This window comes from Erythrolamprus reginae, chromosome 3 (genome assembly GCF_031021105.1).
Source record: "Erythrolamprus reginae isolate rEryReg1 chromosome 3, rEryReg1.hap1, whole genome shotgun sequence".
Taxonomy (NCBI): domain Eukaryota; kingdom Metazoa; phylum Chordata; class Lepidosauria; order Squamata; family Dipsadidae; genus Erythrolamprus; species Erythrolamprus reginae.
The window spans coordinates 122,527,905-122,544,790 of record NC_091952.1 but is presented as its reverse complement, the minus strand read 5'-3'; the positions used below and the strand labels follow the sequence as shown (position 1 = coordinate 122,544,790).

At 41.5% G+C, this 16,886-nt stretch overlaps 1 protein-coding gene across 4 annotated transcripts in view; it reads left to right on the top strand.

Annotated features, from left to right (window-relative positions):
- DPYD (dihydropyrimidine dehydrogenase) overlaps positions 1–16,886 on the top strand; it is a 735,717-nt gene that overhangs the window by 547,344 nt on the left and 171,487 nt on the right. For all 4 annotated transcript variants that reach the window (XM_070746537.1, XM_070746536.1, XM_070746535.1 and 1 more), the window contains 2 exons: positions 9,138–9,258; positions 12,219–12,338. In XM_070746537.1, coding sequence (XP_070602638.1) covers positions 9,138–9,258; positions 12,219–12,338 — 241 coding nt within the window. The remainder of the gene's footprint in view (positions 1–9,137; positions 9,259–12,218; positions 12,339–16,886) is intronic.

The following is a 16,886-nucleotide window of genomic DNA, read 5'->3' as shown; positions in this document are numbered from 1 at the left end:
CTTGCTCTTTTTCTTTCTCTCTTTTACCTTCCCTTCCTCTATTTCTTCTTTTCTTTCTCCTTCCTACCTTCTTCCCTTACTCTCCCCTTTCATAAGTTTCCTTGCTTCCTTCCTCTGTTCCTGTCCCTTCCCCCTTTCTTTCTTTCTTTCTTTCTTTCTTTCCTTCCTTCCTTTCCTCCCTCCATTTCTTGCTTTCCTTTTCCTTCCTCCCTTCTTTCCTCCCTCATTCCCTTCTTTCACTCCTTCCTCTCTTACTCTCCCCTTTCACACCTTTCCTTGCTTCCTTTGCACCCTTCTTTTGTTCCTGTCCCTTCCCTCTTTCCTTCCTTCCTTCCCACCCTCCGTCCATTCATTCACCCATTCCTCTCTTGATCGTCCCTTTTACGGCGCCGCTGACAGCTAGCTCCCCCCCCCCGGGCCATGGAAAACTGGTCTAGCTTAAAGCCGGTCCCTGGTGCAAAAAAGGTTGGGGACCTCTGCACTAGAGTGCCTTCCGTCCCCTGTCCTATTGCTCTCCTATATCTCCTATATCATTCTTCTATTCCTATATCTCTTCTTCTATTCTTTCATTGATATGTTCTATTACTTTATCTTCTTTTCTGTTATTTCTTAGATATATTTTACTATGAGTATCTCCTCAATAACCTTCATCATGTATTTTACTATGTGTATATAGATATGTATACCCACTAAAACCCTTATTGTGTATTGGACAAAAAGAAATAAATAAATAAAGAAAGAAAGAAAGAAAGAAAGAAATCTAACCTATGTGGCAATGAGTGCTTATGGAATTGACCGACCAGTCAGGAACTTAAAACACCCATTTACTAATGAGCTGGCAATTGCTATAATTTGTTTCAAGCCATCCAAGCTGCTACTGTTTCCTCTCTTTTATTCTTTGTTTGGAATTACAGTGGAACCTCGACATACGAGCAGCTCTACTTACGAGCTACTCGAGATAAGAGCTGGGAGGGGAGCGACATTTTTGTTCACCTCCCGAGCTCACATTCGGGATACGAGCGCCAAGGAGCTGTCTCCTGAAGCCGAACACTAACTTCCGCTTTCGGCTTCAGGAGACAGCTCCTTGGCGCTCGTATCCCGCGTGTTTTAAAAGGTTGCAGCCGGCCTGGGGGGCTCGGGGGGGTGCTGGCAAGCCCCCCAGGCCGGCTGCAACCTTTTAAAACGCGCGCCGCTTCGCAGCTCTCTGCTGAATCCGGAACGCTAACTTCCGCGTTCGGATTCAGCAGAGAGCTGCGAAGCAGCGCGCGTGTTTTAAAACATCACAGCCGGCCTGGGGGGCTCGGGGGCTTCCCCCCGAGCCCCCCAGGCCGGCTGCCACGTTTTAAAACACGCGCGCTGCTTCGCAGCTGTCTGCTGAATCCGAATGCGGAAGTTAGCGTTCCGGATTCAGCAGACAGCTGCGAAGCGGCGCGGGTGTTTTAAAAGGTTGCAGCCGGCCTGGGGGGCTCGGGGGCTTCCCCCCGAGCCCCCCAGGCCGGCTGCCACGTTTTAAAACACGCGCGCTGCTTCGCAGCTGTCTCTGAACGCTAACTTCCGCGTTCGGCGGCAGCGGGTTTTTTTTGTTGTTGCACGGATTAATTGACTTTACATTGTTTCCTATGGGAAACAATGTTTCGTCATACGAGCGTTCCGACTTACGAGCCTCCTTCCGGAACCAATTAGTCTCGTAAGTCGGGGTTCTACTGTATTTTTCTCCTTTTCAGCTACCATGAAAAGAGGACAAGCAGTATTGGCTTCATTTTATTTTTCCCTTGAAATATAGACAAAGAATGGAGGGGGGGCAAATCAGAATGGTAATTGTTAGAAAGGGTGAATGGAAGAGGCAGACAAAAGTGGCTTCAAAACAACAGCTCTTTATTTGGCAACTATTTACAACCCAGCAAAGGTTCTGTCTGACAGCCAGCCCTTTTATAGGGAGCTGCCAGGCAGTCTAGCCCAGCGTTTCCCAACCGGTGTGCCGCGGCACACTGGTGTGCCGCGAGACATGGCCAGGTGTGCCGCCAAGCTTCAGCTGGGTGGGGCGCTGCCGGTACTTCCGTCCTGGGGCTCCCGCTCGCAGCTGTCCCCCGGCTCCTGCTCGATGCCGCGGTTTTCGGCGCTCTCCTGCTGGGTCCCAAAGAAGGAAGGCAGGGAGAAGGAGAGCTCCATTCTTCGCGCCTTTTCCCCGCCTTCCTTGTTTGGGACCCAGCAGGAGAGCGCCGAAAACCGCGGCATCGAGCAGGAGCCGGTTGACAGCTGCGAGCGGGAGCCCCAAGACGGAAGTACCGGCAGCGCCCCGCCCAGCTGGAGCTCCTCTGGCATCGACGGCAAGTGTCCGATGGGAGCGGGGGGGGCGGCCGCAGCGGCCGCAGGCAGTCGCGGGGAGATGGCGGCGGCGAGAGGGAGCGCTCTCTCTCTCTCTCTCTCTCAGCTGACTGCAAGCGGGAGCCCTGATGGTGGTGGTTGGACATGCTGCTAGACGTCGTACATGCTGGCGCTGCGGGCCTGGCATATACGGTGTCCAGCAGCACGTCCAGCTGCCGCCGTCAGGGCTCCCGCTTGCAGTCAGCTGAGAGAGAGAGAGAGAAAGAAAGAGAGACATATAAGATAGGCAGAGAGAGAGAGAAAGAGAGACATAGCAAGAGGGGCAGAGAGAGAGAAAAAGAAAGAGAGACATAGCAAGAGAGGCCGAGAATGAGAGACAGAGCAAGAAAGAGAGGCAGAGAAAGAGAGAGAGAAAGAGAGACATAGCAAGAGAGGCAGAGAAAGAGAGACAGAGCAAGAAAGAGAGGCAGAGAAAGAGAGAGAGAAAGAGAGACATAGCAAGAGAGGCAGAGAGAGAGAGAAAGAAAGAGAGACATAGCAAGAGAAAAAGAGAGACTTAGCAAGAGAGGCACAGAGAGAGAGAGAAAGAGAAAGAAAGAGAGACATAGCAAGAGAGACAGAGAGAGAGAAAAAGAAAGAGAGACATAGCAAGAGAAAAAGAGAGACTTAGCAAGAGAGGCACAGAGAGAGAGAGAAAGAGAAAGAAAGAGAGACATAGCAAGAGAGACAGAGAGAGAGAAAGAGAAAGAAAGAGAGATAGCAAGAGAGGCAAAGAGAAAGAAAGAGACATATAGCAAGACAGTGAAAGAGAGAGAGAGAGCAAGAGAGAGAAAAAAGCAACAAAGAGAGACAGAGAGAGAGAGAGCAAAGGAGAGAGAAAGACATAGAGGAAGGGAAGGAGGGAGAGAGAAAGAGAGCAAAAAAGAGAGGAAGAAAGAAAGAAAGAGGGATGGAGAGAGAGAAACAAGGGAAGGAAGGAAAAGAGAGAAAGAGGGAGAAATAGAGCGAAAGGGAAGAAGAGAGAGGGTTTTTTGTCCAAACTTTTCTTTAGCCTGCCCCCCCGCCCCCCCCCCCCTTTCAGTGTTCCCCAGGATTTTGAAAATATGAATAATGTGCCGCGGCTCAAAAAAGGTTGGGAAACACTGGTCTAGCCAATCAGCAGTAATTATTTTCCCTCCAGAATGGAGGACCTGACTGAAGCCTATGTGCTTCAGTCGGAGAATGTAGCAGTAATTAATACTTGGAATGGGACTTTTATAACATAAACCATACCCAGTTTGTTTCTTTCCTGGAATGGAATGGAACGGAACAGAATAGTATAGAATTATTTATTGGCCACATGTGATTGTTCTCCAAGTGTAATTGCTCTCAGTGTACATAAAGAAAAGTAAAATATATTCACCAAGAATCATATGATACAACACTTAGTTATAATCATAGGTTACTAATAAGCAACCAAATTGTACTAGGAAACAAAAACAATATAAATTAAAGATTCAAGCAATATGGTTGTAGTCTGATGTGAGAGGAGATAGGTAATAGGAAGGATGAGAAGAAGAATAGTAATACAGTCTTAGTAAATAATTTGATAGTGTTGTGGGAATTAGATGTTTAAGCAGAGTGTTAGCATTCAGGGGAATAGCTGTCTTTGTGTCTAGTTCTTCTGGTGTGCAGTGTACTATAGCGTAGATATTTATGAGGGTAGATATTTATGTGATACAGATAATCCTTGCTTAATAACAATATTTGAGATTTGAATTTTCATCATTAAGACAATGTGACGTGATCATATCACTTAACAGCAATCCCAGCAGCCTCCATTGCTCTCACTAAATACGGTAAGTATTACAAGTTGTTAAACAAGGATCTCACATGACTTTAAACTTCCTACTGTTTACCACAAACAAAATCAATGGAAGGTGGCAGTTGTGAGTTGCAATTCAAATAGACCCTGTGTGTGTGTGTGTGTGTGTAACATATTTTTGCTGATAATGAAAAGGAAGGGACAATACTATAGATATATTTTGAGCTTATTTGCTCTCATCGGGCAGCCATACCCTTGCTGGTATTTGAACCTGAGCCTCTACCTTGTAAGGCAGTAGCCTTAGCTTCTAGGCTAGGCTTATGTGTATATATAGGTATAGTTATTGATGAAGAAACGATAGACATCACGATCTCCAGAACATTTTAAAATACTAAGCTTTCATCAGCTCATTGACTTCACCAAAGTGTAAAATCCCCATTGAAAAGATGCTTGCTTTCATGTAATGCCAATCAATTTGGTGATTGCTCTCATAATAGGCCCACTCCCTTTCTTCTCTCCTGTAATTAACTTTGTTGTTTCTGCCTTAGTCATCCTGACAGTTGATGTTGTTGCCTCTTTCCCCATTCTGTATTGCCTCTTTTTGTCCCTGGGGGGTAAAGCAGGGCTAGCAGGCATTGCTTTGAAGGTATTTCTCCTGGCTCCCTCCTCTTCTTTGTTATTCCTCTCCCTTTTAGGCATGTTGCCACCTCTAAATTTATCTGTTTCGCCCATGATCTAGTGATAGGTCTGTGTTGTTCTTCTTCACCCACCCACCCCATCTCTCTCATTCTGCTGCTCCTCTAGTGTTCTCTCTTGCAGTGGGTTAGATTTTGTCACACCTTCATTGGCCTAATCTCTATGCCTGAAGGGGGGAATTTGCCCCTGATCTCCATTCGACCATAATGATTGGTCCCCTTAAGTCCTTCTCGATGTCTTAATGCTTGGTATGCTGGTGGTATGTCAATATGTCTGTTGAGGGAGTTGTTAGAAAACCAGGCTTCTTTCAGGAGGCATCCTCCTCTTGTTTAATTGTGGGCAATGATTTTGGTCTCCGGAAAGTTGAACTCATGACCATTCTCTTCCATATGCATCCTAATCTGGGAGCGCTGTTCCTTGCGTCCGACCTTATTCAAAACCTCTAGTACGGATTATATCCATCTATTGAAATTTTGCCTGAAAACATACTTCACATTTGATGTCTTGTCGATATATTGTTTCGATGAGATCACACTCATCATCTTCAGGTTGGTGTTTTTGGGCTTCATGCTGCTGCGAATAAAGCGTATATATATCATTTTTTCATCAAATTGTGTAATAAATCTAATAGTATTATTTCAATTATTACACATAATTCATTATATTATATATCTATGATCTCAGTACAAACTTTCTGAAGCTGTAGACATTGACACCAAATATATGTACATGTGTCAAACTAGGTCTGTGTAAATAAGGACAAACCCACCCTCCTAATATAAATTGGAAAATAATCTGTTTCAATTTTATTATTTGAATTAATGTAGAAAATTCATTTCACTCAACCATTCAGACTGGTCCAGTCCATAATATTTCCACAACCATATTAGAAATATTGGAATATATATTGACATTTTGTCTGCGGAGAGGGGTGGCATTCAAATCTAATAAATTATTATTATTAATTATTATTTTTACCTTTTGTATTTTTTAAACTTTGTCCTCTAAAAACCCAAATCTCTAGCACTGATTTTAATTTAGTAGTAAAACTAAAAAGGAATTTGAGACAGTATTTCATTTCTAAAAAGAGAATTGTCAAGGGATGGGGAACTGCACAATTGCCATTTCTTCTATAAATCTTTCCTTTTCATATTAGACTGTGCATGTGTGAGAGAAAAAATAATGTGGTGATAAGGCAACACTTGCTGAAAAAGAAAAGTTATTTTATTATATTGTTGGCAAAATAATTTTGTACTTGTAGGAGTCAACAGGTCACCTAGAAAAGATTTATCTCAGGTTCTAGCATGTTTGATAACTATTGCCCCTGCTTTCAGGCCTAAAACTTGTGTTCTGGAGAAGTAGAAGTTTATTTTGTATTTATTTGCAATTCATTAACATTGTTTGGGGCTTCATTTGGACATCTTAATATAAGCCACCCTATAGAAGAGAACATAAGTAGCTCAGGGTTGATTCAACTGTGGAGTTCTCTAAGTTCAGAGAACACCAAGGAATCTGTAAACTATCCTTTCCCCAGGTAGGTTAAATCTACCGATCTCTTGTCTATACAGTGGTACCTCGTCTTACAAATGCCTCTTCATATAAACTTTTTGAGATACGAACCCGGTGTTTAAGATTTTTTTGCCTCTTCTTCCGAAATATTTTCACCTTATGAACCCAAGCCGCCGCCGCCGCTGGGATGCCCTGCCTCCCGACTTCTGTTGCCAGCCGAAGCACTGGGATTTCCCTGAGCCTCTCCTTGCTGGGAATCCCCACCTCCAGACTTCTGTTGCCAAGCGAAGCACCCGTTCTTGCGTTGCTGGGATGCCCCTGAGGCTCCCTTCACTGGGATTCCCTTCATTTTTGCCGGTGCTGCTTTGAATGTCAGCGAGGGGAGGCTCAGGGAAATCCCAGCAATGCAAGAACAGGTGCTTCGGCTAGCAACGGAAGTCCGGAGGTGGGGTTTCCCAGTGAGGGGAGCTCAGGGGAATCCCAGCAACGCAAGAACGGGTGCTTCGGCTGGCAATCGAAGTCTGGAGGCAGGGATTCAAAAGGGGTGACAAAAGGGGTGACTTTGGGGATGGGGTTACATGCATTATTTGCTTTTACATTGATTCCTATGGGGAAAATTGCTTCTTGTTACAAACTTTTCTACTTATGAACCTGGTCATGGAACAAATTAAGTTCGTAATATGAGGTACCACTGTATTTCCTGTTGTTTTCCTGCCTTTGCTTTATAGTTTAGTTTAGTTAGAACACATTTCTATTTTATTTTGAGGTTTCTGATAACTTTTTTATTTATAAATATCAAATAATAAAATAGGTATTGAAGATTTTAATATAGTTTATCAGTGGTTGTCAGACGACTTGACAGCCTCATTACCAAGTTATAAAATAAAATAAAATGTGTGTAATTAAAGAGCATTACTACCCCAGAGCCATTATCAACCAAAAGACAGCTGATTATCTTCTGAAGGCTGTCCCAAAAGGTAGGCCTTCAAGATTTCTATTTTTGTCTTTAAAGAGTATAAGTTGATCTCTTTTTTTCCCATTTAGCTTTTTGTCATCCTGAACTTTTCATCCAAGGAGATGAGTATTCAGAAAAGCTTTGACCCTGTCAAAATAATTGCTGGGAGGTTATTTTGTGGACAGGTGGGTGGAAGAGTAGTTAAATATCACCCTGCCAGCTAATTTAGGAAAAGGTTAATGTATATATCTCCGAACTTCCGATTTATATCAGAGCAGAAAGGATTTTTTAAAAAAAAAATCCATAAAATGACTCATGAATCAATTTTTTAAGATTTTTTTTAAAATCACACAATTGACACTTTTATGCCAGACAGGTCTGTAATACACAAAGCTAGCTAAAGGACTGAGGGCATCTCAGCAAGATGCCCTTCAGGGACCATGTCTATTTTGGGGGGATCCTCATCATTCTATAATTTTACAAATTATACCACTGGGGAAAATTTTAAATGGCAATTGATAGCTAATCACAATTGATGTAAAGGCCCTAACGGTGATCAGAGATCAAGTTAATCATGCCAAGCCAATATCAAAGTATTCTGTTACAAAAAAATATCTGCATTAAAGTATACAATAGCATTCCCTACTTGGTTTAATTTATAAAGTACATATAAAGGGGGAGGGGATCAAGGAAGCAAATGAATTTAATATTACCCAAAATTAGCCTTTAACCCTAGTTATGTCCTGGAGCCGGAGCCAAGTCCAAATTGCTCAGCAGCCTAACCAAACAAAGTCCTCATCTACCACCCTCAGAAAATATATTTATAATTCATTGTAATCCTTTACGTAAAGCAGCAAAGGCTTAAATAAAAACAATCGAATGCAGTTACGTTAAATCAAGTTTTTATTACAGCATTTTGACAAAATAAAATCTATTCCAAGATCAGATCCAAGTGCCAAGTGTTTCATTGCAGTCGTGATTAGCATGCTATCTATTGAACTGTGCCTACTGAATTTTGGCAGCTTTCAACAGATCATGGCATTGGCGTTGATCCAAATGTATTCAGCATAGTTATTTTAGATTGTAGAAATGGCTACTCATGAGAACAGATTCTTCCCTCTGCATTGTTTGTGTCTTTTAGGAGAGGTCTCACTCTTTTAGGTGATATATTTCATTTCTGCTCCCTTCTTCCTCCCTTCCCCAGACTTAGAAAATAGGATAAGGAGAGTCTGACAGGCAGGGGTGGGCTACTGCCCGGACAGGGGGCAACACAGTGGAGTAGTAAAAATGGAGCTCCACCCCAGAGCACTCAATTTGCACTGAAAGATGTTAAAGAAAATGCAGAGCGTCCTGCATAAGCCACACCCACAGTGTGGTAGTAAACATTTTGGTAGCCCTTCCCTGCTGACAGCTGATGTACTGTATGTGTTTAGAAATGGCAATCATTTTCAATTTCAAAGCATATATGGTCAACTGTTCTCCCATTGGGTAGTGGGAGGGATTAGCATTTCTTAAATATATATCTCTAAGCAAAATCTAGTCTCTTACAATGGTTTTCTTCTGCTGATTCGCATTGTTTTAGAATCCCAAACAGGAGACTGATTATTTCCACAACACACATACACACACTTTACAGTTTTATTATGCTTCACATATCTAATATATTTTACTATAGAGGTTCCTCCCCCCCAATACTGCTTAGAATGTTGACATAGCTTAAATTAATGAGGCAAAGCAGAGTATTGAAATATAATTACACATTGAAAACTACAGGAAAGCAGATTGTTGGAAAGTTTTGATCACATTACTTTTAATTATGCACTGTATTGATCTGACCTATTTGAACAGGATCCAGAGCTGGTGCGGAACATCTGTCGTTGGGTGAGACAAGCTGTTCAGATTCCTTTCTTTGCCAAGCTGACGCCAAATGTCACAAACATTGTGAACATTGCGAGGGCTGCCCAAGAAGGTAACAAATTCAGACATATCCGCCTTTCACTCTTTCTTAAAATTTGCAACAAGATACAAAAGTAAAATGCTATTCTGAGAAGTAGAGAACATAAGAAAACTTACCATTTCTCTTTTACTCTCTATCCCCCCCCCCCCTATTTTCTGACCATAAAAATTAATGTGGAAAACATGGGTGAAACTACAAAGTGAATCATACATTACCTTACTCCTTCATCTACTAATTATGCTTTTTCTTCCTTTCAGTGTTAAAAAAAAAAGTTTGGGAGTTTTTGATGATGTTCTCCAAAAGTCTTCCATGAGCTCAATTTGTGTACAGACCCCAGGGTCTCAATAGTATTACTTCCTTTATATGTGCCGTGGTTAATCACTGTTACTCCTTAGCGTAGCAATAACATTTTAGGCTTATATACCATCCCATAGTCCTCTACAGTGCTATCTGTGCAGTTTACAACCTAAGCATTATTTGCATATTGCCCCCAACCATTTTACTGATCTCAGAAGGATGGAAGACTGGGTCAATCTTGAGCCCCATCTGGATCGAACTCTGGGCTATGGCATAGGTAGAATTAGCCTGCAATATTGCATTCTGGCCACTGAACCACCAGAGTTCCTTATTTGTCCCAAAGTGTATATTGGCAAGCAAATAAATGGTCTGGATAGCTTGACCTTCCTTGTTCCTTTCAAGCTTGCCATTTTCTTTTCTGGAGACACAATATGTGGGCAGGTATTCAGGGACTCATGATAATGATCTGTAAGGTGAGATATGGGTCTTGGCAAGTATCCAGTTCTTCTAATTTTTAATACCACATTCCTTTTTTTTTATCACTGCAGCTGCTGTTATTTATAATGCTGGTATTTTACATCCATATGCTTTAATTTAATTTATTAGTTGCTACAGCTGCCTACTGCAGGAGACTCTGGGTAGAGTAGTGCCCTCAAAGCAGTAAAAATTATTAAAACAATTAAAACCTTCATAAACAGGCAATTTGGATTAAAACAGCTAGGACAATAAACCATACAACAGAACAACAGGGGCTCCACCTATACATAACAGCCACAATTAACCCCGGACCTGGAAACAGAACTAGGTCTTAAAGGTTTTTGCAGAATCCCAAGATAATCGGTACCATCTGAATCTTTGGGGAGATCCTGGGGGAGAGGACAAGGGCCATGATAGAGAAAGCAGTTTTCAGTCCCACAAGATGGCAACATTGAATTGTTTTTCAAACTGTTCCATGGAACCCTAGGGTTTCATAAGAACTTGATGGAACTAAAGGATATGTAAGATTAAGATGGTTTATCACACAGTCAGATGTTCAGATTAAATTTGGCATTTCTGTCCACCTATCAAGGCCTTCCTAAGGACCTAGGATAGGTATACAGTATATAGATGTCTGGTGGTGTTCATTGCAGGATGTAAACTATCCTGAGCAATTGGATGGTGGTGATTCTGTCAATGCAATGGTGCTTAAGTGATGCTCCAATTGTTTGGATTGGTCCCAAGGCGCCTATTAATATAGGTTCTTTTCTTTGTTTTGCCGCAGTTATTCTATTTCTATTTGCAGGTCTTTGTATTTTGTTATCTTCTCCAATTCTTCCTCTTGGAAGAAAAGCTGAAAAACCTTCTAAATGTGGAGCATGGTTGATACACTTCCCTATTTCTTATTCTAATGAATACACCAAATATATGATTGCCGCATATGTAACATGCAGTCAGTTTTCAATACTTTAGATATATGTCTCCTCAAAATATATTATTTCAAATTGTATGTATTGCTTTGTACCTATGTAGACCTAACTAAAACTTCTCTATGGGAATCACCAACTTAAAAAGCTGTCTACAAATTCGATCAGACTGGGTTCACCAATATTTACTCCAGAAGTGCATCTAACTACAATTCTTTTTTCCATTGGTTCATCACAATCAACCTGTTCTGAGGATCTCTTTCTTTTTCATTGGAATTGTTATCTGTCTCACCCTCACCCTGATTAGAGAGGAGATAACATAAAGGCTTTAACTGGGAGATACTGATACAAAACTGAAAACAGGGCATAGCAAAGGCACAGTGAGAAGTGGATGGACTTGAAAACAGATGCCATTACATTTAGTTGTGGGGAAGAAAAGTTTACAAGGGAGTAGATAGGATGGAGGTGAGAAAAGGAACAGAAGAAAAACAAAGTTAGAGATAAGAGACTCAACTCCCTGTGGACTGACAGAAAAGTAAATTGGGAGTATTAGAATGTACTCTCTGAAGCAAGGTCAATTAAGAGAAATATGGTCTATGACATAAAGGTAGAGTGAGTGTTTGTTAGTTGGTTTAATTTATACTACACATTACACTAATAATGTTAGACCTAACTGCTGGCAAGTGTTTAAAAAAATCCTTGGGCTCCATTGGAGAAAATTTGCCAGCTCCTTACTGTTCCAATTAGGGCCTGGTTTTCACACATCTGTAGAATAGAGAATCTATAGTGAGTTGATTGAAAATAGAGATGGCGCCTTTAGCAGTTTTTAAAAATTAACAACCATTAATCTAAATTACTGACCTTAACAGCCAACAATAATATTTTGTCTGCGATCTTTCTTAGAAGCTGGAGGTAGAGTTTTCATGCTTAATCATTAGGGTCATTTGTAAGGGGGAAGAAATGTTGCATCAATCTGTCTGTCTTTACTTTGTCAACCATAAAAATTCTCCAGGCCGTTTCATTCATTACATGCAAGAACATGTGATTATTAGCACTCACAGCAAATCCTGGCCCTGTGAAAAATGTACGTCAGGATTTACATGAAGGTTTCAAATTCTCTGTGAATGCATAAAATCATATTAACACCATGATGATGATGATGATGATTTTTTTTTTAATAGCCGGAAAGCTTCGTCATTTAATTAGTGTAACCATTTCTGCAACTTGCTATTGTTCACAGGCTTATTAAAACTATAACTAAATTTGTTGTAGGCAATGCAGATGGTGTTACAGCCACCAATACTGTGTCAGGGTTGATGGGACTGAGAGCAGATGGCGTACCTTGGCCTTCTGTAGGGTACAGCAAAAAGACTACTTACGGCGGAGTATCAGGTAGGTATTGATCCTTCTTATTAAAAGTTCCTTCTTTGAAGCCTGGGAACCAGCAATAGATACTGTTAATGTGACTGTGTTACTGTGCCGGTTGTATTTGTTGCTGGTCAGTGTTTGTTAATAATCATGACAGATGGAACAGATTGACTGTGAGGGCACATGGGCTGCCCTTTCCTGAATGGTGAAACTCTACAACCCAATTTTACTGATAGGGTCAACCCTGAGTAATGGAGGAAGTAGCTTTTTTCTTGCGACCCACATTTTTCCTGGGATTTTTCATTCTGTCATAGTTGTCAGGGTGCATGTTAGACAGGGGCTAATCAAAGGGCACTGGGAGAAGACAAACATAAACATTCCCAAACGGGTAGTTTAGTGGGATTTTTAGTAGGGCGCAGTAGTCCCTACTATAATCTGCCTTCTTAACACGTTTTCACAAACGCACTTCCTCAGTGACATCCCCCAAACGTTATGGATCTGATTTCCCTCCATTTTTCTCCCTTTGTGATACGTACACCAAACTGATCCATAGAGTGGATTCCAGCATAGAGTGTTAGCTTAAGTCTTCCGGTGGGGGTGGGAGGGGGGAGTTGGTAGATGATAACGCAGAGCTTTATTTTCACTGATGGATTAATCTGTTTGACCCCATGGCCTCAGCTGCTGTGACACCATGAACCTGGGCCTGCAGAGACAATGCCCGGAGCTTCTGGACTGTAGTGGTATGGAGATTAGTCTCCTTGGAGATATAAACAGTGGTAAATATTCATAGCATAATGGTATCCCGCTGTTTGAGCAAAATGCAGCTGAACCAGGCCAAATATATGTAGGGGAAGCCAGACAGACAAAAGAAAACAGCCTTCTTTCAAGCAGTTCTATTATTCTGATAAACACTTTCTATTTTAAAAGGAGCATTTAAAATAAATACTTAAGGTACATAAAGGCAGACATTGGGTTACTTAAACCAGCTCCTCTCCCACCCCTGTGGGGTGTTAGGCATGGTGGAGGGAGGCTGGCAGAGATGCAGAAAGACTGACAGGGAAGGCAGAGAGAATGCACTTGCATACTCTAGGGGGTTTAAGTACTTCCTGCGTTTTATTATCCCATTTCAATTTTTTTTCCAGGCTGCCATGTTGACAGCAAAAGAATAAAAGAGGTCACCAAGGGTGCTGAGCATTAAAAATTAATAAAAGAACTATTGCAGTAGTATTTTATAGAAGTAACGTGATTTAGTGCTATGTGGTTCTCCCCCCCCCCCCCACTTTCATTCATTTCAAACTGCCATTTCTGAATATTCCTTTATCGCTTGGCCGTCCAATAAAACTATAAAATTGCTGTATTATGAAAAGCATGTCCTCTGTGCCACAAATTTAAAGCATGTTTATACTGCTGATTGTAGTGGCACCTGAACCCTTTACCCTTTTCCGTGCCTGTCCCTATTTCCATAGTAAAGCTTTATTTTCATGGTTGAACATTCATTTCGTTTACAGTATTTACAGCAGATATATATATATACTTGCCATTTGAAAAGTCCCGGTCTGTGAGAAGTAAGGGAAATTTCTCCTCCGAAATTCAGAATAATGGCATTTTCACAATGTCATTTTAAGATTTTAGCATTCACACTATTAACAAATGATGTGTGGTTTGGGAGGATAAAATTAACAAAGCTAGTGTCTAGCCAAATCACCCTAAAGCAGGGGTCTCCACCCTTGGCAACTTTAAGACTTGTGGACTTCAACTCCCAGAGTTCCTCAGCCAGCAAAGCTGGGAGTTTGAAGTCCACAAGTCTTAAAGTTGCCAAGGTTGGAGACCCCTGCCCTAAAGCACCATTGGTTTCAGTGAGAGGTAGCTCACCTCATAAATAATTCTCAACTCAGCTCTAAAAATTGGTGGGTTTAAGAAACTAAACTAAACCTGCCTGGGATAAACATATATCCATCCGAAGATAAAATACAGGAAATAGTATAAGGGCAGACTAGATGGACCATGAGGTCTTTTTCTGCCGCCAGTCTTCTATGTTTCTATGTTTCTAAATATGTATGAATATATATATGGAGATTCTCAGTCATCCAGGTTTTGCAAAAAACATTGTGATACATCACTGTCAGGCCCGTGAAACAATTGAGTTTGACACACATGGTCTGGACTATTGTTCAAACATTATAATGCAAAATTCTTGACAATGGATGAATGCAGTATTAGGCTGCAACGATAGAAATGCAGCTTCTAAAACATAGCTGTTTCACTTTATTCTGTAATAGTTACTGTAGGTCTACACATAAATAGGTTTGCAGAAGTGTGGCCTGTTCAATGTCTCCCGTTGACCTCATTTACTTAGGCAATCATTTACTGGGCAATCCTGCTTCCTTTTCCATAGGAAAGTATGGATGAGATCACCTGTATCCCCAAGATCCTGAACCCCTTCCTTAATCTTTAGAACGTGTGGTGGCATTGTTCTTTGTGATATAGTTTCTTCTCAGAGTGGTTAGCATCAAGCAACCATGGTCAGTAAATGCAGAATTTATTCAGCCACCTCTTTCTTGCTTGCAAATGACATATAATTCATGAGCAGATCAGTTCAATCAGAATGTAGGGACAGTGTTCATAAGGATTCTTCTCTTAGCCTTCAACCTATCTCCTCAAAACGGGTTTCTTCTGTGTAAGTTTGGGATTTCATTTTTAGTTCCAAAAGTAAAGATTATATTTCAGAACTCATTTATCTGGTCATTTCCTTTGTCTAGTGCAGGGCTCTCCAATCCTGGCAACTTTAAGCTGGCTGAGGAATTCTGGGAGTTAAAGTCCACAAGTATTAGAGTTTTCAAGGTTGAAGACACCTACCCTGTTTCCCCGATAGTAAGACACCCCCGATTGTAAGACGTATCGGGGGTTTCAGGGGGGTCGGCTAATATAAGCCATACCCCGAAAGTAAGACATATGTCTTACTTTCGGGGAAACACGGGGATATTGCCGCCTCCCTCTCATCTAGCTGCGCGCCGCCTCCTGCCCACGTCCGCACCGTCCCCCTCTCCATACGTCGCCGCGTCTGCCACCTCCCTCTGATCTTAATGAGCGCCGCCTCCTGCCCACTTCCGCGCCGCCCCCCTCTCCATACGTCACCACGCCGTCCCCCTCTCCATACGTCACCGCGCCGTCCCCTGCACTTGTCACTGCCGCCTCCTGCTTAAAATACGGTAATGCACACAGTATTAATCATACATCAGTAAAACATACACACTGGCATACTGGGGTATCATCTGCTGTTTTGTGGTGAATACAATACTGTTCAGGTTGTAAATAAATGTTAATTTTATGGTTAAAACAAAAAATTTGACGATTTTTTTCCCAATATAAGACATACCCCGAAAGTAAGACATAGTGGGGCTTTTGGGGATAAAAAGAAAGTAAGACACTGTCTTACTTTCGGGGAAACACGGTAGTGTAGTAGATTTACTCCTTTGTTTTATTGTACTGCATTCATATATAGATTTTCCCCCTCTTTGACAATCATTGTGTTGTACCTTATGATTCTTAACAAATGTATCTTGTTTTTTTATGTACACTGAGCGCATATGTACCCAAGACAAATTCCTTGTGTATCCAATCACACATGGCCAGTAAAGAATTCTTTTCTATTCTATTCTATTCCTGTCCTTTGTTTGAGGTATATTCATTCATCTGCAGCATGGCTACTTCCTACTTCTGTGTTTTGACTTTTTTGTTAAGGACTAGTGCAAGCTTGAACTTGCTGTAGATGCATGGCAGGAATCCAAATATATCACAAGCAGTAAAATCCATTTTTACAAATCCTGCCTATTCATTTTCACCATCTCTTTTTAAAGCTATTACCAAGAGAAATAATCCATTTTTCAGACTCTCAGGTTACCTGAATTCCTATTGTCCACATTCATAGAAAAAAATTGTTGAGAATTTCTCCCTGAACAACTTTACCTATTTTTATTAGTTCACCCACTCTGCTAATTTTGTAGAAAATGACTGCTTTATATTCCCCATACAATCTATTCAGTAGTCTCTGCTTCCTCAATAGATAGCAATATCCAAGCCCCCATAATGGGAACTGGGAGCTCTTAAAACAGATAATTGAAATCAGCAGCTTCTCCAATGCACTGCTGCGGAGAGTCCAACATGGGTGATACTTCAGCCTGATTGGTTAGGGACTGAGTTAAATTATAATATTAATTAGCTCCGCCCTGTAGCCACCCCCTTATAGCTCAGTCTTAAAAACTCAGTCGTAGTGATAGGGACTAGAGTTTTTTTCCACTGACATTTAGTGTTTAAATTAATGTAATTTATATGATTTTTTTGTAATAAAATAATGTCTTCTTCATTTTGTCTTTTTTTCTATAGATGCAGAAGATGACAAGAAGAGACAGGTGTCTACCCTCCGTGGGTATAGCCTGCAACCATCTACCTCCTCAGGGCCCCTGCCCTCCGAGGGCATAGCCCAGAGGTACGGCTCTCCATAGGCAGGATCCCTGACCTCCGTGGCCATACCCCTCCACCATGCCTAATGGTTATCCCCAGAGCCGTTGGGAA